This window comes from Penicillium solitum, assembly GCF_028829755.1.
Source record: "Penicillium solitum strain IBT 25940 chromosome Unknown utg000003l_segment0_segment0, whole genome shotgun sequence".
Classification (NCBI taxonomy): Eukaryota; Fungi; Ascomycota; class Eurotiomycetes; order Eurotiales; family Aspergillaceae; genus Penicillium; species Penicillium solitum.
In genome coordinates, this window is record NW_027072123.1 from 2,330,665 (window position 1) to 2,354,692 (window position 24,028).

Genomic DNA, 24,028 nt, shown 5'->3' on the forward strand with positions numbered 1-24,028 from the left:
GGGTATCGTAAGATCATACAGTTGTATTATACCGAGTGATATTTATGAATAATGAATGAAGATCTGTCTGCTTTTCGGCGGGGACTTTTAAAGGCATGCATTGGTGATCCGAGATCTGGTTCGTTTCCGGATTCCACGCTTGGGTCGATATTCACGTAAATATTACAAGGGATCTTTAATCGAATCGAAAATGTGCGAAGCTCAAATGAGACGAATAACATTAAAAAGATCAGCGGAGACGCCTTTGATCGCCGAGCTTGTAACAACGCCATATCCGCGCCAACCCTAGATAAAACATAACCCAAATCCTTATAGAGGGAAGGGACTGAGAGAAGAGAAAAGAGCCGCGACAGAAAGATAAAAACAAGACTGCAAAAGAATAACAAGTCAAATGGATATGCATGTTGAGAAATAAGTATCTTCTCGAAAGCTCCAGTTCAAACTTGCAGCGTGGCATGAAGACATAACCCCTGGACAGGGTGAGGTGTATCATGAGAAAATGCTGATAAATGATGTGGGCTGAAATAACAGTGCAAATCCTGGGTTGCTGAATGAAACAGCAACAAAAGAACAAAAGCTGAAAATTGAAAATCGAAAACAGAAAGACAGAATAGGGCGAAATCAAGAGGTAAAATCAACAAGATGAGCTGGCTGAGAAGAAACAGATTATCGGATCAAACAGAGACAGCAGAAAGTCATTGCATCGTGGATGGCGAATGCAATATTTCCCCAATATTTCCCATGCCCTGAGGTCTTCAGAACGCCGAGCGCCCAAGATATCATCCCTTGTTCGTAGAAATCGTGTAAAGTCATTGTATCGTAGTGTGTAGTATCTTGCATGGATGAAGCGAGAGAAACACGAATTAAGAAGAAAATAGGTTTGGTGTTCGGCGCAGTGTGAACCTAAATGTTGACCCGCAGGCAGTCGGTAGAGAAGTGATGTGAAATGGTGTAGCGTGTGCTTGCAGCGGGAATGGCCATTTCGTAATATCCAGTGAGCCGTCCTTCTAATCCTGATCGTGTGGATTTGGGTCGGGCTCAAAGCCCGAGGCTACTCTTAGTTCCTCGAATAGGGTTTGTTGAGCAGAGCTATCTCACGCGCAACAGTGTCCCATTCAAGCTCTCGCTTGATGGGCTGGCCTCGCTTTTTCATCTGATGCTCCTCCCATTGGAGAAGCTCATAGCTGTGGGAAAATGTTAGCAAATTTTCCTTATTGAGTGTGGGGGTAGAAGAAAACAAAGACTTACACAAAGCGAAGATGAGGTTGGATGATGACGTTGAGTCGCCTTGCGCGGACAAAGCAGCTATCATGAATTAGCATCGTCGGCCCAGCTAAACGACCAGACTGAAAATCAACTTACTATGCACGCGGGAAAGAGAGATTTTTGGACGCCATGACTTCAGCGATACAAATACTTGCGGATCTAGAAACACCGACTCGACAATGAACCAATGTGGCCGTGCCGTGGCGCTTTCCTTGTTCTATACATAAATTAGCAGATGGAAACCACGATGAAGTAACAAATTCGGAGGACTTACCGATGAACTCCAAACAACGACCGTACTCCTGACACAAAGGATCAATGCCATTGTCTTGGACATTGTCGATGTACATCAAATTATCAGGTCCCCAGTTGGCGCGGTCCGTATCTGTCCAATTTACAGGCTCGCCAATACTAAGCACACGCTTGATCCCGAGCTCCCACAAAAGTTCCGGGTTGTTCGCGTGATTCAGGTTGCCTAGATATAGATATGGCAGGACACGGCTGGGGAAGGAGCCGTCCATGTTGTGAAACCAATGGGGATCTCCGATTTCCGAGAGATCCGTCGACTGAGTCGCGGGACTTTCCTGCAAGAGGCGTCCTTGAATGTGGGATAGGAAAGCCACGTCTGTCGGATAGGCAAAGAAGTTGCGTTTCTTATCGCAATGCATCCGGAGCCAAGCTTCATGGGCAGGCACGCCTTCTGCAAACATAAAGTACGCCACTGCCAACAGCGAGCTCTCGGTGTAACCGTCCGCACAGTGGATGAGAATCTTGCGGGGTTTCCCACTCGATTTCGTCATTGCGACGTCTCCGTCAGTTTCGAGCTCTTCCGATGAAGTTTCTGGGTGTGCGAGATAGTAGATCCATCTGATGGTGTTGACAATGTCCTCAACCTCTCGAGTGTTCCCCGATGGAAGCACAAGAGATCCCGATGAAGGGAACTCCAAGCGCTGTGGACCACTCTCTATCTGTTTGTCGAGCATGGCGAGGAACCGTGGACCAGGGATGTTGGCCATATCGCATGTTTCGATCAACAGGTCATAGCCCTCTTCCTTTGGTGACTCAAGAGTTCCAGTATGGAAGTAGTCCGGGGTACACCCGAGCCAAACATTGGACGAAATCTCGGACGCCCGGGACATCGTTGACATTTCCAGTCGCTCCCATTGGACTATCAATTTGTTAGCATAAATTTTGAGCGTGCCAAGGTTCGTTTGAAGTTACCGAAATCCATAGTTTGGCCTGTCGGGTGACCGTTTGCATCGATGGCAATGATCTCTGGGTGTTTCTCCGCAATATTGGAAAATTTATCTGGGGAAGTATATCAATTGACGGTCCATGAATGCGGGGAATAAGGTAGAATAACGAACCGGCAAGAATGAAGGTGTTGTATGTCGGTCGCTCCTCCAGGGGATCCATTTTCGTTCGCCATAGCCGCTGCGCCTTGGCAAACTGATTGGCTAGCTCAACAAGTCCGCTATGACTATCATCATCTTCAGCATAAATAACAATATCCGACATCGCAGCCAGCTTGGCAGTTTGTATTTGGAAATTGCGGACGGAGAACCCCTCGGGAGGATCGGCCATCAAGAAGTGGGACGAAGGTGCCAGCACCTCATGGGCGCTTACTGCGCCCTTGATGCGTGACTTGCTCAAGTCATCTCCAAGCTTTACCACCGTGAGGCCTCGCCAGCATTTTGGAGTGTGACGAGCATGGCGCTTGCGACTTGAAAAGAACCCTAACTGCAAATGGTTGTCTCGATGCAGTCCATGGAGCCAAGGAAACATCAAAGATGCGTCGGGTAAAGGTTGCGATGCTTGATGGGCGATTGCAGCTGCCAATTTGGCTCCGTCGATAGCATACACGGCGGGGGATGACGGTCGTCCAATGCGCATCTTCTCATCTGGAGGAGACAATAGCGAGGAAGGCTGCTCGCTGGGCTGGGACACGGAGGTAGGCTGGGATGTTGGCATAGGGCCGGTGGGGCATACTGGAATATGTCTGTTCGGGATAGGACTTGATCGTCGGGGTACAGTCAAGGCTGAGGGAATAGGAGAGGGAGGAGGGGTCGTGTGGTGCAGCGCCTGCTGCTGAACTAGCACAGTGGCCATGACGGCTAAGACGCGTTGGTTGAAAGGTGGGTGTAATATTGAGATGAGATGAAAATGGTAATGTCACTTGCAATTGCGACACTTTTGAGAGTAGAATCACAAGACTATTACATCCTTTGTAGTCGAGATGTGGTGAAGAGTGCCGAAAGCAATGGCAATCTGACTCGCGAGTGATCGCCAGTACAACTATGCGGCAGTTGTTAGCAGAATTTCATTAAGCGCGTCACAAGAGTGGGCCAGTGTAATGAACTTGGAACAGTTGCGAAGCATAGAAAGTAAATAGGGAGGATCCGAAGTCCAAAGGGGGAGGGGGGGGGGTTATACAATACCAGAGATAAGGCAAGGGGTGAAGAATGAAAAGATAAAGTCAAGTTAGGAGGGAGAGATTAAGATAAAACAAATGCATCAAAGGTAGAATGACAAGGAGAGAAAAGAGAAGTGAAGTGGAGAGCAATTGAAGGAGGGGGGGAAGATAATGTGGGACAAGATCTGACAACGAGTGTACATGTACATTGTACATTATGTACCCAAGTTGAATTCTATTGTTTATACATTTGGTAACATTACATGTATAGCATTTTACTGGCAGTTTACTTTGTACTGATATATCGTCTCATCATCATCACTTACTATCATCGTCATGGTCCCCACGATGGTGCCCCCCCCCCCCTAATTCTATCTTGTATCCACACGCTCCACCGCGGGTCTGGATATTATCCGCCTATTGTATAATTTGATGTATGATTTTTACATACACATTCTGAATGGCATTTCCCCCCTTAAGGACAGGGATTCTGGCCACTTTCCTATCGGGTTTATCTTCCCCTAAAAGCCTACTGGGCCTATAAAAAAAAACGCGACCACGGGCAGATAATATTTGATGTGGCCAATCATTCAATAGGGCAGGCACCGATGACGACGAGATTCCCTGATATCGTTCTCGGCCCAGTTTCAGTTGTCTGTGCGTCTGGGGAGGGGCTTTACTGAGGCCATTGTCCAATTCTCCTTGGTTGATGCCTCAAATCCCAGTAATTCGGGGGAACAAAGAACTTTATCACCCCGCTCGAGAGTGTATCAGGATCCACATTGGATGAGAAGGTCCTGCCAGCCAGAGGTCGAGCCATTTCGTGTCCATGGAAACATAAAAAGTCAATTTATCAATCAAGAAAGGGAATCCACGGGTGGAGGATATCTCATAACGTCTACCTATCTTAGTTTTGGTTTGATAGGTCAGGAAGGTATTTCCCGTACCGATGAAATCTACCTAGGTACTCCGTAGGTAAGATATATATATATATCACTAACAAATCTCGATTTTCAACACTCTGAAACTTATGTTTGTTTCAGCAATGAAAAAAAAAAAAAAAAAAAAAAAACCAAATCAATCCACATACTCCCGCTTCGAGACATCGCATAAAAGTACATATTCAATGTATCCTGTACAGGGTTGGGACTAACCCCGGATCGCCACTGCGATCCACTCGAGGTGGGGGGGGGGGGGGACATCAAAACGTTGGATATAGTAACATGCCCAATAGTAAACAGATGCCTAATCCCGTCAACAGCTAGTCCCGAAGTAGCACAATTGATCTTGTGATAATCATGTCTTAATGCAGATGCCCAAGAGTTAGAATCCGGCGCCTAACACCATCACGCCAGTGCCTAACCACAAGCCTATGTCTCTATATGTAGGCAGGTATACCCAGGTCACGAAGATTTAAGGTGGCACGACAGGAATTTGGTCGTCTTATCTTTTCCCTCGGTATCGCTTGACATTTCAACCACACTGTACCTCGGGAGAACCCTTCCGTGTCAACCCTCATTGGCCCATCTCCTGCAATTCCCAAGCCAACAGTCAGACAAAAGTGGGCTGTGTCAGGCGGAACGCTGACTTGAACGATCGGGCAACTTTCTGCAGATCTTACCTTGATTCCCACCAGGTCCGCAGATCTCCGCTATCCTAGACATCATGACTGGATATATACATCATTGAGTCAGGTTGGTAAAGACTGTGTCCACAAATTCTACTTGCCACTGGGTATAAACAAGGAGCACGCCCTGTATAACCAGCGGGATGGCATGGATATTACTGGTGTGTGCCTGGGGGAGACGCGATCAAGTCGGCGCCGGCATTCGGGTATACGGATACTCCGCACGCCAGTCGGAACGTGCAGGAACTGCACAGCATCGGGTGGAAACGAAATAGGCTGTTCCTTGTCTTGGATTTGACACAGCACGTTGCCTGTCACAGGCCCAGTTAGGATATCTAGCTTACATGGCTGTTTGCTACCCAACTGGCGGGTTCATTTCACATAGTGGAGCCACATGGTGATCGAGTCTGGGTCTGGACAGGGATTTATGCATATTGGCTGTGGCCTGAACCATCCATGGACATTCTTCATGTGTTTGATAACTTGGACATACATGTAGTATTGGCCTGTTCAGGGAAATTTGGCGGCTGAAAGCATAATTTCTTCAAGATATCTGTTTCCTCAATTGGGCATGAACAACGACCTAATGAGGGTTGTTTCAGTGGTCCATACGCAAGGGACTCTGTCGTGTGAGGCGGGTAGCTGCCGTACCTTGTTTTCCTCGCGCTTGCGAGGTATTCCTTCCAAGTTCGGCACACGGGTCTAGATTGAAAATTTCGAGAACTGTCCAGTCCCCATTCGTGACGCTCGGCAAATTTGATCTATATATGCCCAGGCAACTCGGCCGATCCTTACATTTCCCCAGGCACTAGGCTGCGGGTGTTGAAATATTGGGCTTTGGTGACACTTTCTGTGTGAGCAATGTGGCCGGTGAGCTATGGACTCACTTTGTGACTGATATGACTGACTGGCTGTGACTGCATTATCCAGTTAAACTGGCGGAAGTACCTCACATGTGTTAACCAAAATTAACGTTATCAAGCTTCTTTATTTCTTCATTGGGCAGCCAGTTACCACACACCGAGGAATCCCAATACGACAAAGGCCTATCTCATTATAGGGTTTCAATCACCATTTATATATCCCCCATGGCCGACTTACCACACCTAGGATATGTATTGAGCTTGGGGAGAGTCCACCCGATGGGATTTGCCCTAGTTGCTGTAATATTTCTGCTATAGCACATATGTGCAACTCGTGTGCAGAATTTATGATAGACAGCTATTGCTTTGAGTTGACAAAACAACAAAATGGGTGGGGCTTAAGATCATAGTAGACGATCTCCTACGTCATTTATGTTGGGGAGGTGAGGATACTTATAGAAGCAAGGAGTCAGCCAAAGTACACACACCTCAAGCAACTCTCAAAGCTTCATGAGAATGATATACCCCTTATTATCATCCTAATCAATCCTTGCGTGAAAACTCGCCAAAACCAGCTACCTAGGTAGAGAGTGAAGTAGAGGAAAACGAACAGGCGATTGTTGATAAGAGAAATCCGTAGGCGGTGGGTAATCAAGGTGTGGCCCAAGCGCAAACCTCTCGCTTGCGACGACCAAAGACTTCGCGGATATCATATCCTTTCTTCTCCACATCCTCGCCTCTGAAGCATATCGCTTTGTTCTAAGTCCAAGACATGTTACGCAGTGGCCAGTGACAGCCAAAGAGTTGCTGGTTCGGCTCCCTCTCAATCTCGCCCTAAGCGGGGTATCTCCGACCTCCGAGAGTTGCCTTGTATCAATCTCATTGATTTCATTTACAACCCTGAACCTTTCCAAAAATGGCCATGAATTTCGTGACATTTAACCAGGACTATAGCTACCTGGCTGTGGGTGAGTCTCTCGCTGGGACTGTTTCTTTCTGTTTTATCGTTGGACATCCACTGACCGCATTGATAGCAACATCTAAGGGGTTTCAGATCTTCACAACTGAACCCTTTGCCAAGAGCTATGAAGCTAAAGAGGGGAATATTGCTGTCATTGAGATGCTATTCTCAACCTCTCTTGTAGCCCTTATCTTATCACCCAGACGCTTGCAGATTCAAAACACCAAGGTACCTATTTCAAATCATTTGGATTCACACTTTATGCATATGCTGAACTAATATTTGGAATAGAGACAATGCACAATATGTGAATTGACATTTCCAACAACAGTTCTCGCCGTGAAACTGAACCGCAAGCGACTTGTTATTGTCCTAGAGGATCAGATATATCTTTATGATATCCAGACCATGAAGCTTCTATCCACCATCGATACTTCACCAAACCCTAACGGTACAGAGCTCTTGCGCCTGTTTTTCTTTTCTTCTTTTCAAGCAGTTTTATGCCCAGTTCTGACAAATCAACAGCAATATGTGCCCTTGCGCCATCTTCAGAGAATTGTTACATGGCATACCCTCTTCCGCAAAAAGCCCCTGCAGGTGCAAACACACCAGCGCATGCGCCCCCTGGAACAACACATGTGTCTCCTACGACCGGGGATGTTCTAATATTTGATGCCGTAAAGCTAGAAGCTATCAACGTCATCGAAGCCCATCGCTCTCCCCTGGCACTCATTGCGCTGAATAGCGATGGGACTTTACTTGCTACTGCCTCAGATAAAGGAACCATCATCCGCATTTTCTCAGTTCCAGATGGCCACAAGCTGTACCAGTTCCGACGTGGCTCCATGCCGTCACGAATCTACAGCATGTCTTTCAACACCACATCCACACTCTTATGTGTCTCTTCATCCACTGATACCGTCCACATCTTCAAGTTGGCACAGCAAGGACCATCGTCAGATGGATCTTCGTCGCATTCTCCTCCAGGTCGGGACCATGGATCTCCGCCAAATACCTATGGATATTCACCCGAGGAGGACGAGACGGGCGGCGATGCTGGCTCAGATTCTTCCTTGCGGAAACACAACGGCACTTTGATGGGGATCCTTCGCCGGACCTCTCAAAATGTCGGCGGTGCAGTTGCCGCCAGAATGGGGGGATATCTTCCCAAGGGAGTCAGTGAGATGTGGGAGCCAGCGCGTGACTTTGCTTGGATCAAATTGCCGCGGTCGAACCCCGGCCCTGGCGGGAACGCAGGCCCCGGCCCGTTGAGGAGCGTGGTTGCCATGAGTAGCAACACTCCTCAAGTCATGGTTGTCACTAGTGATGGCAACTTCTACGTGTTCAATATCGATCTATCGAAGGGCGGAGAAGGGACTTTGACGAAACAATACTCGTAAGTTTGAAAACCCTTTTCAAGCTAGACCGGCTAAGTTCAATGCTGACACTTATGCCACAGAGTTGTTGATTCAACCGATAGGCTGGGCTACACCGCGGAGTACTGAGATCCAAACTCATGGAAGACAAATCAAAGTATAAAGGGATAACTATGCTCTTAGCAATTCCTTGTTTTCCCAAGGCCTCTTTTCCATTGTTTCCGTGTTCGGCATTGGCCCTGACTGCCGCCTTTTGCCATGAATCACCCCTCTCCTTTTGAGCTTTTAGCGTCTCAATACTATCCCCCGGCGTTTTAGTTATCAGTTCTCATTTCGTACATGGTGTATTGGCGGGTCTGCTTCATTTCATGGCTGGCTATTTATCGTTATATCCACTGCTTCCTCTTGAATAGCTGCTTTAGCTTCTCATGAATTTCCTATTGGAAGCATTATATGCAGGACGATCCTAAAATATCGCAGGCTAGAGGGGGGATGTGTTAGATGAACCACGAGGCTCAAATTACCGAAACCCGATATGTGTAAGCGCGTATGTACATAGAAAAAAGCATTGCAACTGTGAGTTCAATAGTCTAAAAATTCCGGCGGAACTTCTGAGGAATATTGTCAACGACAACTTGGATCTGCTCCAGCTTTTCGAGGGCAATAGCAGCATCCTCCTCCTCGTCATGCTTGCGGAAATGCTCAATATCCTCGGGGTGGGTCAAGTCCTCCTCCGTAGTATCATCGCCGTGGTACTTCTCAAAGTGATGGATCTCATACTCATACTCAAGGTCACCATGGTGTCCAGGGCCGTAACCGAGATCGGGCAGCCGTTTACCCGCAGCGAGTCCTGCCAGCCAGTCTTCCCGGTCAATAAACCCAGTGTTTCCTGTGTCGAAGAGCTCAAATACTGCGCGGACGGCATCTTGCTTCTTGTCTTCACTGACAGCGGCATTTGATTCGTCGTTGAGGCCGTATGTCTTGCGGACTTCGTCTTGTGTCCATGTCCCTGAGGAATCGTAGTCGTGCAGGATGAAGAATGAGGTCGGGTCAAAGGATCCAATATGGTGTTCCTCTAGATATTACAAATTTAGCAACGTCAACTTCTCCATTGAAGCATCACCGCCGTGTCTTACCTATCATGTGTCTCGTGGCCCAATCATCTGAGGGAGCTTCGTCATTTGAATGCGAGCCATGGGCGTTGGCAAGTCCGCTCAACGCAAGTAGCCCGGCAGCGAAACCGAACAGTTTAGTGACCATTGTATATCGTAACAAAAGAGATTCGTTCAAGAAAACAAAAACAGCAGATAGACTTCCAGCTCTTGGACGTTCAATGGTGTCCAGGAGATATGGGGTCTTAGCTCGTTTGCAATGTTTGCACCGATCACCCGAGCATTTGCGGAATTGCAACCTTTTTTCCAAGGTTGCTCCATTGCATGTTACCCCATCTATTTCTATACCCCTACTCGCGACGGGGCTCCGGGAGGAGTCCAATTGATCATTAGTTTGCAATATTACCCTTTGGAACACATTGCGCGATAGCAATGCCCTGAGAATGCAGGGTTTGTGGTCCCGTGCTGTTTCGAAACAGTCATCCTGCCGCTGTGTCGGGTGTTTGAGCACTACTGCCAACGGGGTAACTTCGCGGGCAGCAACGTCTAGTAAGAGACGACTTCGAATTGGAAACTCAGTTACCGCACTTTACGGCAGCATTTTCGCCGCTGCTGCTATTGCCGATGCGAGCGTGAAGGATCGCCGCCGACATGATTGGGACGAAAAGATTGCCGCGGTCAAGGCCGAGGTGAGCGAGTTGGTGGATGAAGAGGAGCGAATTCTGGCGTCATTACAATCACGAAGAGAAACCCGAGGACTCAATCGCCTAATACAAGCGAGGGGATTCGGCACTGTTCCTCGCTTCCCTCCCGGAATCCAATCCCCAGGCAGCTTCAACAGAATAAGAGCCTTCCACACAGAACGAACACGGTTGAACGCGGTCGGGGTGCAGACGCTGGAAAATCAACCCGCCGAGGAGAACGAACACACAATTGATGAGCAGGATGAGAGCGAGATCTTCCTTCCACAGGAGACATTACCTAGCTGGGTTTTGGAGGATGATCTTCGTCTGAAGGCTATTCAGAAACTCGCTTTAAGGCAATTTGCTATTCGGATTTTGTTACGACCGGCTATCGCACACCGTTACTCGGGCGTCTCAATGAACTACGCAGCGGATTTCGAGACCCCCCAGGTAAACGTCGCGCAGCTCCTGGAGGAGCTGAATAATCTTCGCCATCGAATGAATACCCTGAAAACAAACAGACATGCCACATACAGTGACATCACGCAGGACTATGCCGCGAGTCAATTGGGCGAGATGCAAAGAGAGCGTGAGGCCCTTGATGCCGAACTCACCAACGACATCCACATCTACACGAGCCAGCAGATGTCTCTCCAGGAACTGCTTCTGCGGATATCCAACAACATCTTGAGCGCGAGGGACCCGGATCGACCAACAGCTTTCCGGCTCATGATTATGGCATTTGGCCAGACCCGGCAAAATGACCTCGTCGAGCTGCTTCTGCGGACATTATTGCCGAACCGGTTCTTCCTCAACCCTTCGCTTGTGATCACAATCATCACTTTCTTCAGAAAATCGAAAAATCTCAAGGATTTCGATTTGTTCCTGAAAATGCTTGGCGGAGAAGGCTACTCTGTCAACTTAGGGAGCAGGGGCGTTTATAAGCACCGGACGGTCAATGGCATGGATCTCATAGTTCCATCTTTAAATAGCAGCAATCCAGTCATCTATGCCGCCTTGATAGGCGCTGCCTTGCGTTTCGACCAGCCCGATCGGGCCGATGCTTGGCTCCAAGCTGCACGGGGCGGGGGTTTCTTTGATAGCTGGGAAACCCTGCTCACATATCTACGGTTCTACAGCCTCCGGCGGGACTGGGATAAGGGTGTGAACGTTTTGAAACGAGCCGTCACCTACCTTTTGTCATCAACAGACCATCGTCTTGATTCAGTCGAGAGATTGCTTGGGCGAATGGTCGGCCTGTGCGACTCCTGTGACCGGCTAGATGCATCAGATGCATTGGTTAGAGCCGCCGTGCACAGTGGCTTTGATCCAAGACTTTTATCACGACAGTCGGACTCGGGACCTTTTGTCCATGCTGATCCCAAGCGGTGGTCTAAGGCTGCTAAGCAAACACCAAAAGAGAACATCGACCGCCCCTTGTGGCAGAAGTGCTACGACTTTGGAAATACCTTCGGGGAATACCTGAGCCAAATTGAGGTGCCGGTAGAGGATACCTTCGCCCGACGCAATGCGAAACTGGCCGATCAGCATGCAGACAATGCTCTTTTCACAGCCCTTGGACGTGGCCGAACGCCTGCCTCCGGGCAGGGACAAACACCTGCTGGCAACACGGTAAATGAGGACATTTCCACGCTCAAGGGCGAGGTTGCCCAGCTCCGCGAACTTATCTATGAGCTTCGCAAACACCACATCTCAGACCCCTCCACGAAAGACGCCTCCATCACTTCCACCAGTGAAGAAACCCTCCCTCCATCCTCCGAAACCATCACACCTCTTAAGAACCCGCAACCCGCCACCCCTCCATCAACTCGCAATTTCACTAGAACTTCCACTAGGATCAGCCTTGCCAGATCCCAAACTTCATCTTCATCTCCACGGAAACCAAGTAAGCGAAATCGGCGGCGAGAAACCAGTGCAGATCAACCATCAGTTGAAAGCACAGCTCCCGTTGTTGAGCCCGCGTTATTCGCCAGCTGAGATGTCGATTCTCTTTGTCTTCCAATGCATGGACATTGACTGTCCGTCTCCGGACTGAAGACGGAGGAGAACTTTTTTGTATATTAAATGACTACATTTGTTTCCAATAGAGCATACACGAAGGCCTTGGGCAAGCAGCCCTGAATGTATTAACCAGCCCAAAGGCGTTGGCTGTGAATACAATTGATTTTTGGAAAAATATTTCATGGTTTCGTTCTTGTAGACCGGGCCTGAGCCTTTCGATTATATTGAATTTCGATAGTCTCAAATTTCGCATGTCTTGATAGACCGGTCGAAGGCAACGACCGAGGAGGTTTATCCGGAGAGTAAGTATGGTATGGCAGAGAAGAGGACGAAAGCAAAAGTTCTATTCAAAATATGGACATCGTGATGAGATGGAAGCAGTGCGACAAAAAAGCGTATCATGCGTAAATTTTAGGCTGAACAGAAACAAATGGTCTATCGCTTCTCGGCGCGCATCTTCTCCTTGCGAGCGAGACGATCAGCGGCCCGAGTAAGGGCAGAGCGGATGTCACCCTTGGGGAAGCTGTTGATATCGTAGTATGTAGGGGCGATATCCTGGAAAACAGTTAGTAAATTATATAGTGAGTATGAGAGAGGAATGGGGAACATACCAAGAGCCATTCTGGCTTAACCGCAGTAACAGTACGGATGTAGTTCTTGGTTGTGAGAACGAATTCGTTATACAAGACCCACTCGGCCTCGTGAGCCAAGACGGTGGAAGGGTGCAGGAGAACATTCTGGTTGTCCTTGATGGTAAGGTATTGGCTCTTGCCACCGGTGTCCTTCTTCGCGACTTGCATGAAGAAACCGGCGCAAAGGGCACGGCGGATGTTCTCGTAGTACTTCTTGTCCTCGAAGGAAGTAGACATCATCTCGAGATCCTGACGTTCCATGATGCGGAGCAGCTGGGAGCGGACGTTATCAGCGGACTGGAGAGCACGCTGGGAAAGGAAGTGGTCGTGGCACCACTGCTTGGGGTTTTCCTGGGCTTCATTGCTTCGGTATGCGTGGTAGACGTTCAGCATTGTCAAGTGGTCTCCGTCGGGGTGGGCAAACAGGTTCTTCATCTCGTCGGCACGCTTGCGCTGGGCAGGAGGACGAACAAAGACCTGGGGCACAGACAGGAGAGCGGTGATGGAAAGAATTTCATTAGAGCAGTAGAATTCGGGAGAGCTGATCAACATAACAGCAAGGGCAGGGTCGAGAGGGAAGTCGGAGGCCAGACGACCCAGCTGGGTGAGGTTTCCATCATCGTCCAGACAGGCCAAATAATTCAGTTCTTCCAATGCTCTCATCAGAGTCTCTGGCGCAGGCGGGTCCATCAAATCGAAGTGGACCAGATCATCAACACCAAGCTTCTTTAGTTCAAGAACCGTTGAGGACAAGTTTGACCGCAGGATCTCAGGGTAAGTCGACTCGATCAATTCCTTCTTGAATGCGCCCTCAGTGTAAAGGCGGAAACACTTTCCGGGACGTGTACGACCGGCACGACCAGCTCGCTGCTGCGCGGAGGCCTTGGAGATGGGGGAAACGAGGAGTGACTCGACACGAATGCGGGGGTTGTAAATCTTTTGCTTGGAGAATCCGGGATCCACAACGTACACGATACCGTCGATGGTAAGAGATGTTTCGGCGATGTTGGTCGACACGATGACCTTGCGCCCGGGGCGGCCGCCTGGGCGGCGTGGGGGTGGTGCAGGGTCGAAGATGCGCTGTTGCATGTGAGGAGGAAGACTACCGTACAAAGGATAGACCTTGATAGGACCAGCGTCTGCCTCACGGACCATCTCATCTCCCTCGAGCGCGATTTTCCGTGAAGCATCCTCAATCTCTTCTTCACCGGTCAAGAACAGAAGAATATCTCCCTCACCTTCGGTGGCGTGGATTTGAAGCACTGTCCGAACGGCGGCCTCAACGTAATCTTGCTCGGGCTCGGGGGTGTAGAAGATCTCGACAGGGTGGGTACGACCGGGGACTGCGAGAAGGGGTGCATCCATAAAGTAGCGCTGGAACTTTTGCGCATCCAGAGTAGCCGACATGATAATAATCTTCAAGTCAGGCCGACGCACCACAACTTCCTTCAAGAGACCCATCAGGATATCTGTTGCCATAGTTCTCTCGTGAGCCTCGTCAAGCATGATTGTGCTGTAACGCGACAGGTTGGGATCGTTCATAGCCTCGCGAAGAAGCATACCATCAGTCATGTACTTCATGATGGTCTTCGGGCCGGTCATATCTTCGAAACGAATACTGTAACCAACTTCCTCTCCAAGCTTGACATCCATCTCAGCGGCCACACGTTGGGCGACGGACATCGCAGCCACTCGTCGAGGCTGTGTACAAGCGACCATTTTGCCCTGAGTTTGGGGGAGATCATCGTAGAGGACGAATTGCGGGATCTGCGTAGTCTTTCCGGAACCAGTCTCACCAACGAACACAAGAATCTGGGATTGTTGGTAGAGTTGCAGAAACTCATCACTAAACAAAGTGGTCAGTAAATAATCTTTCTCCCAGAATGGCAGTCGGGCAGCACTCACCGTTGCGTGTGGACGGGCAGATCGCGACGGGTCTTCAGGATTGAGAAGTATTTGCTAGAAAAAGGTCGGCCAGTGAAAGGGTTGATATCGCCATCTTCGGCCTTTTTCGCCAGCGCTGCAGTTGTCTGGTGTCGCTTGAACTTGGCCAGGGCCGAGTTGTCGGAGGCATTGTTGTTCTCGTACATGTGCGCGAGGTAGGGGTTGTTCTTTGGGTCCCCAGCGTCCATCTTCTGGCGCTTCGCTCGCGCACCACCTTCGGAGTCAGATCGGTTATCAGCCATGGTGGAGGTGAAAGGGAAGAGAGTGTTGAAGGGCAAACTCGGCGGAGAGAAGAAGCTGAGATACCGAAGAAAAAAAATATGAGATAGGCAAGTCGGCCGAGCGCCACAGCTGCCTATCAGACTCACCGCCAGTCTATTCTGCCGCTCTCCACAAAGGGATCGATAATCTTCGAGCTTGTTGATGCCCTGTGTGTTTTTGTCTGGACTTCTCTGTGCCAGTTCGTCTGATGCACGTGGCTTCTTCAGATAGGACTGCCTGATACCAAGTTTATTAGCTCCTCCATTGCTCATAACAAGCTTTTATCTATATCCCTAGTTCCAGACCACCCCCACCATTGCGCCGGACTTCCCTGTCAACATGGAGAGCTATAATCCTTCAGAGGATCCAGGGCCAGCCTTCTGCATTGGGCACCATGAGCACAACCGACTGGTCACTGTGACCCCTCGGGTCATCCAAAACGTACATGAGAGTAATGTTCGTTCTTTCTCTCGACTAACATTCCCGTCATAAATGCTAACTTGATTTGATAGTATGACATGATGACTGTCCCCATCACGACTTCTCATTTCCACTCACGGGTTCTTGGCCTATTGTCGTCTTATTTGGTCGATCTGGAGTCCCCAACTTATGATGTTGTTGGAACCATGGCTACTACCCAGAACACCAGGCCTATGGTGGTTCCGCCGCTCTCGACGGCAGATTCGTATCTCACCCCGAATGATGCAACCAGTCAATTGGTCGGTGTGACCAGTAGCTGGATTGATCTATGCTCACCCGACCCGTTGATTGCGGACTTGTCCCGGCAAGTTTTGATGTTGGAAGTTGCCTATGCTGCGTTTTGCGGAATTGGATATCTTTTGATTCCAGGCCCCAAGTTGCACCACGGTATCTTGCACTCCGAGGGTGTCATCTACTATGCCCGTGCAATTCAAGATGCTTTAGACCTCGGCCCCTACATCCAATTCAACATTTGGCAGCAGATGGTTGACAACCCGGAGGTTGAAGTTGATACCATGGGCGACCTGGCCCCGCTTGCTCGGGCAGAATACCTGGTGCAAGATGAGGGAGAGCCACTCAAGGTTGATCCGTTTGGAAGCTGGGATGCTTGGGATTCAATTAGAAAGACCTGCAAATACCACCCAAGACTGTTCGTTGGTATGAGCTAGCCCCTCCTTTCAATGGCCCATCGCTATTGCCACAATGTTTTGAACCAAAGCTGATCTGAACCACAGCCCTTTCTCTACCGAAGCAACTGCCGTCTCTGTTTGTGCAATCCCGGTGGCATTCGGAACCAGTGCGTTTGCTGACGATTGATGGCTCGACATTCCTCAAGAACCAGAAAGGATACCCAGTCTTGTCCAAGTCCCACCAGGGCTTGATTGCGAAGATGATGCGTCTTCGAACTGCGCCGTGGATTATCCTGTGTGGCGTTGGTCCTATTCCTGGACTTGAAAATATCGAAGACCCTGATACCAACCAGGCTTCGCTATCTGGGTCTGACTACCCAAGTCTGTCGCAGGCTGGGAAGAAGCACTACGACCCCACTCCACACCTCTCATATATCCGCAACCTGCAGCAGCGTCAGCCCCCGCGGACAGCGATTGAGAGGTTCGGTGTGGGATACCAGGACTATTTGCAGGCACCCCTACAGCCCCTGACAGTCAACCTGGAGAGTATTACATATGAAGTATTTGAAAAGGACCCCATCAAATACGAGTGGTATGAGAAGGCGATCTGCAAGGCATTGAAAGACTGGGCCGATCAGAAGAAGGCCACGTCCCACCCGGACGGGAAAGTGATTCTCGCAGTTGTGGGAGCTGGTCGTGGCCCGCTAGTCACTCGCGCACTGAAGGCTAGCGCAGACGCTGGAGTGGAGATTGATCTCTGGGCCGTGGAGAAGAACCAGAACGCGTTTGTGTTGTTACAGCGACACAACGACACAATCTGGGATGGTAAGGTCACTCTGGTCCAGTCGGACATGCGAAGCTGGAAAGGACCTCTGGTCCGAAAACAGCGGACAGCAACTGCTGCGGGCCATGTGGGCGAATCCCTGGGCATTGAGAGCTCGTTACTCGACTCGCGGAAGGGCCAGCATGGGCCATCTGAAATTTTCGAACCTTGGGGTTCGGCTATGCGCCACACCCATGTTGATATCATTGTCTCGGAGCTATTAGGCTCCTTCGCGGACAATGAGCTTTCCCCAGAATGTCTGGATGGTGTGAACGACGTGATCAACCCCGTCCACGGCATTTCCATTCCAGCCTCATACTCGGCACATTTCACTCCGGTTTCCGCTCCCAAATTGCACGCCGATGTTGTGCACCAAACGGTGTCCAACCCGGCCGCCCCGGAGACCCCATACGTCGTGATGCTTCATGCTATTGATTTCCTCTCCACCATGGATACGCCTGCCAGTGGTGAAAGCTCCACCCCCAACAATGGAAACCGGGCATCCACCCCGTCGGCATCATTCTCTACTACTGAATTCCCTACTCCCTTTGTGCAGACCGCATGGTCTTTCTCTCACCCGAACCAATACATTCCTCCTCAGTCCCCCATGCAGTCGACTATCTCGAACGCTCACAATGTGCGCCAAACACGTCTGGCCTTCCCTTCCCAGAACAGAGGTGTGTGCCACGGGTTGGCCGGCTACTTTGAAACGGTGCTTTACGGCGATGTGGAGTTGTCTACCAACCCGGTAACCATGGATGCCAAGAGCGCAAGCATGATCAGCTGGTTCCCCATCTACTTCCCCTTGAAGGTTAGTTTTCGGAAATATCCATCTACATTTATTTCCCTTCCATCATACTGACATTTGCCTCCAGACCCCTCTTAGTGTTCCCGAAAATGGCGAGATCGTTGCCACGATGTACCGTCAAACCGACGACCGCAAGGTCTGGTATGAATGGATGGTTGAGGTTTATGCCCTTGAACCTACTGCAGCATCCACCAAACCCACTCCTATCAGCTATGCGCAGGCTGGGTCTCCCAGCGTGGAAAGCCTGAAAACGAAGGAAAATTCCGCCAAGAAGACCCACCGCACTGGTTATCGCCGCGTGCGAGTGGGGATGAGCGATCTGCACTCTAGCATCAAGGATGGCTGTTTAATGTGAAATTCATAGGCCAGAGTTGAATAAAAGTTGTTCGAGCCGTGATCTTTGAATTGTTAATTATGACAACCAAAGACTAGGTGTATTACGATTGCTAGTCAGACTGAGAAAAAAGATGGAAAATAGGGCAGTTGGATTCTGCCGTCCAGGACCGCCAATAGTAGTCACGCGAGCAGTGGAACGCCAAGAAATTCCCAACCCCATGCGTTCCGATAGCAGGAGCCCTATGTACGGAGTACTCCGTGCACCCGCAGGGCAGTCTCTTGGCAAGGAACGGACAGACAATATTTTTGCCAAGTTCGGGCCGAGTAGGTCAAGCTTCCCGTAGTAAATTTACATGTGATCGGGGAAACCTTGAAAACCACACGGTGATTATCAACATACGCCAGCCACCTGCGTATCATTGCACGGAGGGCAAATTGTACGGAGTCTAGTAAACTCCGTACTCGGAGCCCACACGACCTCGGGTTCGATATTGGCTGACCTCCAAGGGTGCCGGGTTGACCGGAATGAGACAATATCCCGGCTCCACCAATGCCCCGCGATTGATAGCCAAGACGATTGGAGCGCTCTTCGTTTTCCGGTACCACATCCCCGGATGTGATATATGCTTTGACGATCTTTATATGAATCCGGAGTGTTTCCCGTGGGCTGAACTGTGTCGATATCCCTCATCACGAGCAATATCGGATTTTATTCTACGCCGTGGTTTCCCCGACGCAAAAATGGGCTGGCGCAACTGTGGAGCCAATTCAGGAACCATACTTCGTACCTGAATGGAACTGTGAGGTGCAATTGACCATATAAAGCTGGGGGTTTCCCCCGGGCTATCATGTCTCCAGTCTCCATCAGCTTCAGCCATTGACCCTTAGCCATCATGCGTCTCTCTTTCTTCACAGCTCTATCCGCAGTGGCTTCGTTGGGCCATGCCCTCCCCGGCAAGCTACAGTCCCGAGGTATATCACAGAATGTTGCCCAGTCTAACCTGATCACATTGCTAACACATGGTTAGATGTTTCGACCAGCGAACTGGACCAGTTCGAATTCTGGGTTCAGTATGCCGCCGCGTCATACTATGAAGCGGACTACACGGCTCAAGTGGGCGACAAGCTCAGTTGTTCGAAGGGTAACTGCCCTGAAGTGGAGGCAACCGGTGCGACTGTATCCTATGACTTCTCCGAGTAAGTGAATCCCACCATAAAATAACCCAGACGATATACTTACCCACGCACAGCTCCACTATCACAGATACTGCCGGCTACATTGCAGTCGACCACACCAACTCGGCAGTTGTTCTTGCTTTCCGCGGGTCCTACTCTGTGCGCAACTGGGTCGCTGATGCCACATTCGTACACACAAACCCTGGCCTCTGTGATGGATGCCTCGCCGAACTCGGCTTCTGGAGCTCCTGGAAGCTAGTCCGTGACGACATCATCAAAGAACTCAAGGACGCCGTCGCACAGAACCCCGACTACGAGCTGGTCGTAGTGGGCCACAGCCTGGGTGCTGCCGTCGCAACCCTCGCTGCCACTGATCTCCGTGGCAAGGGCTACCCGTCGGCTAAGCTGTACGCATATGCCTCGCCTCGCGTGGGTAACGCGGCTATGGCCAAGTATATCACAGCTCAGGGCAACAACTTCCGCTTCACCCACACCAATGACCCCGTCCCTAAGCTGCCCTTGTTGTCTATGGGTTATGTTCACGTCAGCCCTGAGTACTGGATCACCTCGCCTAACAATGCCACTGTTAGCACTTCTGATATCAAGGTTATTGACGGAGATGTCTCCTTTGACGGAAACACCGGAACTGGCCTGCCGTTGCTGACGGACTTTGAGGCACACATCTGGTACTTTGTGCAGGTTGATGCTGGCAAGGGCCCTGGGCTTCCATTCAAGAGGGTTTAATTTAGATCAAGTCGCCTCGATTTTCGTTTGATAGACTCTATAATAGCTGAGCTGACGTCGATATGTATAAAGAATAATGACACATACAGTTTCTGAATAAATATACAGGGGCAAGATAGAAAGTAGAAATTGTGCCGTAGATCAAGGCAAGGGGTTGGAAGAAAAACCACCAAAATTGCCAAAAAGTATTCTTCAATTTCCAATCTTGCACTAATAAAGTTGCTGATAAGCAATTCGGTCATTTCCGGCCCTCAGGAGACACCCAGTCGGAGATCCGTCGGGGTTAGACCGAAAAGACCAAATTGGGCGATCTTAGTAGTTTTTGGCCTTCCCGTTTGATTCTAGCAATATAAAGTGGATATCCCCAGCCGAGCGGGGTTATCTGGAATGAACGGTATAAAGATATGACTTGAACCTCGAGTTGAATTGGGGATCTCAATTCAAAATGGTGCTGTATACTAAGCTTTTGTTAACAGCGCTAGCGCACTCTGCCGCGGCACAATTCGTGCCTGCGCCCAGTGACTTGATCACCAAGAAAGGACATGCCGGCATCGATGTGCGATACAAGGAAGTCCCTGCTGGGATTTGTGAACAAGATCCCAATGTGAAGAGTTATTCTGGTTACGCTGATGTTGGCAAAGACGAGCACATTTTCTGGTGAGCATTCCTGATAGAGATGGGCCCTAGGCAGCGACTAACTAGCACAGGTGGTTCTTTGAGGCTAGAAACGGAGATCCTAAAGATGTATGTCCCAATGGCATTCGAGAATCTACAAAATGGACTGACAATCAATAAGGCACCACTCACGGTCTGGATCAACGGAGGGCCAGGATCATCCTCGATGATTGGGTTATTCCAGGAATTAGGGCCCTGCGGAGTCGATCAAGACGGTAACGCATTCAACAACCCATATTCTTGGAGTAATGTCAGCAATATGGTAAGTTTGCATCCTTTTGTTCATCTTGACACTAGCTCAACTCTTCCCAGCTCTTCGTGGACCAGCCCGCCACAGTTGGATTATCCTACACAGCCCCCATTCCAGCTTATGAGGATAGCGATGGCAATATCGTTCAGTTGCCCAGCGATGAGTGCCCCGATTACGCCCAGGAGCTTGGGACATGCGGCACATACTCCAAACCGGACATTGCCCTGGTCCCCAATACAACTGCAAATGCGGCCCCGAATATGTGGAAGACACTACAAGGCTTCATGGGAGCTTTCCCACAATACTCGCGGAATGGCTTCAACTTCGCAACTGAGAGTTACGGAGGACACTACGGCCCAGTGTTCAACGGTAAAAACCCCAAGCGCTTTTGAATGCGACTAGCACTAACTTCAGAGCAGAGTACTTTGTTGAACAGAACGCCAAGAAGCCCCACGGCTCGATTAAGATCGATCTTGACAACGTCCTGATTGGAAATGGCTGGTTCGATCCCCTGATTCAATACCAGGCGTACTACAACTTCTCCATCTTCCCCGGAAACACATATGACTTCAACCCATACAACGAGTCTGTCCAGGCTGAATGGTACAACAACCTTTACGGAGAAGGAAACTGCGTTGATCAGACTCTGGAATGTTACTCGACCGGTCGTAATGACATTTGCACTGCGGCGGACAACTTCTGTGCTTCGAAGGTTGAATCGCTATTTGACACTTACTCTGGGCGCGACGAGTATGATATGCGAGAGTTGACACCCGATCCGTTCCCATACGAATTCTACGTCGATTACCTCAACAGCCCCAAGGTTCAAACTGCTATTGGAGCGTACCAGAACTTCTCAGAGTCTTCCGGGACCGTGAGTAATGCCTTTGGAAGCACAGGTGACGACGACCGTGAATCCGGTACGATCGAGAGTGTGAAGAAGTTGCTTGAAGCTGGTGTACAGGTTTTGCTGTATTTTGGAGATGCGTGAGTCTTTCCATGCCATGTGATGACTAACTAGACCGTGCTAATTTGAGTTCTAGCGACTTCAACTGCAACTGGCTTGGTGGACAAGTCATCGCTGAAGAGATCAATGCCAAGGGTTACGAGCACGCAGGATTTGTGAACATCACTACCTCGGATGGCGTTGTTCACGGACAAGTCCGTCAAAGTGACTTGTTCAGCTTTGTGCGAATCTACGAGTCTGGTCACGAAGTACCATTCTACCAGCCCTTGGCTGCGTTGGAGATGTTCGAGAGAGTGGTTACGAGAAAGGACATTGCGACAGGCAAGAAACACTTGAAGCCACACGGTGGTTACAGAACCCATGGAACACCAACAAGCGAGTACCGAGAGGGTAACAGTACCGTGGTTCTGGAAGTTCTTGATAGCAGTGCGACCTACAACACAACTTTCAATGGACCGAACCCATCTAGCTCAGCGGCGATCAGACTACGCAGACACGAGAACTGAAAATTGATCGAGAAACAGAACATGTATGACTAGTCTACGAAGTGAAGGGTGATTATTCTTACGTATAGTGTATTTATGATGCAACTGTGTTTGTTTGTGATTGTAGTTCATTTCAAAGTTTCATATTAGAAGAAAAATGGTATGGTCAAGCCATCCTTTCCATGTCCGAGCACATTGACGCGCGTCCGCAGTAGATCCTCCCATACTTCACTCCTCCGTTTGATTCATTCCATTCTCTCCGGGAGTTCTCGGCGTGAGACGCCATCGCGGATGTAGCGACGACTGAAGTAGATAGCTATCTACTCAGTCAGGTCAGCGGTGTCGGCAGGGGTAGTCTCGGCGGTGTCCTCAGCCTGAGTGGACTCAGCGAGTTCGGAGACGGTCTTGGTGTCAGTCTTGCGGCGCTTGGCAGGCTCAGACTTCTTGGTCGATGCGTCTTTGGCCGCACCACGCTTGCCAGAACGGCCCGGCTTGGTTGCATCAGCGTCACCACCCTCAGGCTGGGGACGAGCGGTTTGGGTGGGAGACACGGGGTTTCCGTCCATGATCTGCTCAAGGTGCTTCTTGGCACGCCAGTAGTTGGTATGAGCAGAAGTCTTCTTCATACTAGCGAGAGCGGCGAGCTTTTCGAAGTCAATCTGTGAAGTGAATGGTATTAGCTATTGGAATGGACTAGGCATGTATACGGCTAGGGTAAGTCGGGAAACTGACCTTGCCATCATTGCACAGGGTACCATAGATGAGCAATCTCACGTCGGCCATCTTCAGCTCAGAGAGCTTGGCGTCGAGCTTGATAGGGGAAGACATTTTGTTTGACTTAAAGCGTGTTGATAAGTGGGCGGTGCACGATGGTGATGGATGAGGAATGATGAACGCGCGACGATGATGAATGGTAGATGTGACCGGTGAAAGGATGTGAAGTGTCCAGGAAGAACAAGACCAGGCTCAGGCAGAAAACGGCGAGTAAAAATTCATCAGGAGGTGACGACCCAACCTACAAGAAGGTGCAAGTGCAGTTTGTTCATCTGAGAGTCCAATCAATCCCTACCAGTAATATAATGATGTCCACGGGTATCATTGCACTTCAGGGCTTCATCTACCTTGATTTCTAATGCTTATTGCCTTGAACGCAAGCTAACATATTATCGATGCAAAGTAAGGGTGCCAGCCAGGTACATACGTACTTTAAGTGATATCCTTCCAATGTTACTCTTACATGTTATGTTGGATAGGTCTCGCATACAAATCGGTGGCCTAATCAGCTCTGTCTCACCGTAAGATTTCTTTCTTTCATCTCGACACTTTTTTGGTCTAATTGGTTAGTTCATCAATTTCTGCACTCTTTATGGTTGTGATAGTAATGCCTTACTATTGTGGCTGTGCAGAGAGTAGTATTCCCCTCTTCGGAATGAACTCAGTACGGGACTCAGTTAAGGGAAAGGATTCTTTAAACCCTCCATGTCTCATTGGTTCG

General features: G+C 49.6%; 9 protein-coding genes across 9 annotated transcripts; 5 read left to right on the forward strand and 4 right to left on the reverse strand.

The window, feature by feature from the left end:
- Positions 1-1,057: 1,057 nt before the first annotated feature.
- Positions 1,058-3,375, reverse strand: pps1 (tyrosine/serine/threonine protein phosphatase PPS1; the record flags this gene model as incomplete). The annotated part of the gene is made up of 6 exons (XM_040956216.2): positions 1,058-1,184; positions 1,249-1,305; positions 1,363-1,483; positions 1,541-2,434; positions 2,488-2,574; positions 2,634-3,375. 6 exons carry the CDS (start codon positions 3,373-3,375, stop codon positions 1,058-1,060), a joined length of 2,028 nt encoding a protein of 675 aa, XP_040813300.2.
- A 3,505-nt stretch (positions 3,376-6,880) lies between these two features.
- On the forward strand, positions 6,881-8,738 carry N7455_004786 (phosphoinositide binding protein ATG18). The gene is made up of 5 exons (XM_040956204.2): positions 6,881-7,137; positions 7,204-7,358; positions 7,422-7,581; positions 7,656-8,526; positions 8,590-8,738. The coding sequence occupies exons 1-5, from the start codon at positions 7,086-7,088 to the stop codon at positions 8,633-8,635; spliced, it is 1,284 nt and encodes a 427-aa protein (XP_040813267.2). The 5' UTR covers positions 6,881-7,085; the 3' UTR covers positions 8,636-8,738.
- A 358-nt stretch (positions 8,739-9,096) lies between these two features.
- On the reverse strand, positions 9,097-9,766 carry N7455_004787 (nucleobindin SSP120; the record flags this gene model as incomplete). Its single annotated transcript, XM_040956301.1, has 2 exons — positions 9,097-9,581; positions 9,643-9,766. 2 exons carry the CDS (start codon positions 9,764-9,766, stop codon positions 9,097-9,099), a joined length of 609 nt encoding a protein of 202 aa, XP_040813357.1.
- A 295-nt stretch (positions 9,767-10,061) lies between these two features.
- N7455_004788 (uncharacterized protein) lies at positions 10,062-12,299 on the forward strand (the record flags this gene model as incomplete). The annotated part of the gene is made up of 1 exon (XM_040956287.2): positions 10,062-12,299. The coding sequence occupies one exon, from the start codon at positions 10,062-10,064 to the stop codon at positions 12,297-12,299; it is 2,238 nt and encodes a 745-aa protein (XP_040813402.2).
- A 459-nt stretch (positions 12,300-12,758) lies between these two features.
- N7455_004789 (DEAH-box ATP-dependent RNA helicase PRP43) lies at positions 12,759-15,141 on the reverse strand (the record flags this gene model as incomplete). Its single annotated transcript, XM_040956248.2, has 3 exons — positions 12,759-12,878; positions 12,935-14,801; positions 14,861-15,141. 3 exons carry the CDS (start codon positions 15,139-15,141, stop codon positions 12,759-12,761), a joined length of 2,268 nt encoding a protein of 755 aa, XP_040813295.2.
- Positions 15,142-15,499: 358 nt separating this feature from the next.
- N7455_004790 (protein arginine N-methyltransferase) lies at positions 15,500-18,255 on the forward strand (the record flags this gene model as incomplete). The annotated part of the gene is made up of 4 exons (XM_040956323.2): positions 15,500-15,616; positions 15,673-16,297; positions 16,375-17,903; positions 17,968-18,255. The coding sequence occupies 4 exons, from the start codon at positions 15,500-15,502 to the stop codon at positions 18,253-18,255; spliced, it is 2,559 nt and encodes an 852-aa protein (XP_040813241.2).
- Positions 18,256-19,129: 874 nt separating this feature from the next.
- N7455_004791 (lipase family protein) lies at positions 19,130-20,156 on the forward strand (the record flags this gene model as incomplete). Its single annotated transcript, XM_040956257.2, has 3 exons — positions 19,130-19,208; positions 19,265-19,433; positions 19,487-20,156. The coding sequence occupies 3 exons, from the start codon at positions 19,130-19,132 to the stop codon at positions 20,154-20,156; spliced, it is 918 nt and encodes a 305-aa protein (XP_040813377.2).
- A 445-nt stretch (positions 20,157-20,601) lies between these two features.
- On the forward strand, positions 20,602-22,554 carry N7455_004792 (uncharacterized protein; the record flags this gene model as incomplete). The annotated part of the gene is made up of 6 exons (XM_040956153.2): positions 20,602-20,813; positions 20,864-20,900; positions 20,953-21,093; positions 21,144-21,450; positions 21,501-22,068; positions 22,125-22,554. The coding sequence occupies 6 exons, from the start codon at positions 20,602-20,604 to the stop codon at positions 22,552-22,554; spliced, it is 1,695 nt and encodes a 564-aa protein (XP_040813279.2).
- A 299-nt stretch (positions 22,555-22,853) lies between these two features.
- Positions 22,854-23,361, reverse strand: N7455_004793 (uncharacterized protein; the record flags this gene model as incomplete). Its single annotated transcript, XM_040956220.2, has 2 exons — positions 22,854-23,192; positions 23,266-23,361. The coding sequence occupies 2 exons, from the start codon at positions 23,359-23,361 to the stop codon at positions 22,854-22,856; spliced, it is 435 nt and encodes a 144-aa protein (XP_040813321.2).
- Between the last annotated feature and the right edge of the window lie 667 nt (positions 23,362-24,028).

Coding starts and splice junctions, on each gene's coding strand:
- N7455_004786 (XM_040956204.2), top strand. CDS start 7,086: ATGGCCATGAATTTCGTGACATTTAACCAGGACTATAGCTACCTGGCT. Junction 7,582..7,655: donor TACTTCACCAAACCCTAACG/GTACAGAGCTCT, acceptor ACAAATCAACAG/CAATATGTGCCCTTGCGCCA. Junction 8,527..8,589: donor ACTTTGACGAAACAATACTC/GTAAGTTTGAAA, acceptor CTTATGCCACAG/AGTTGTTGATTCAACCGATA.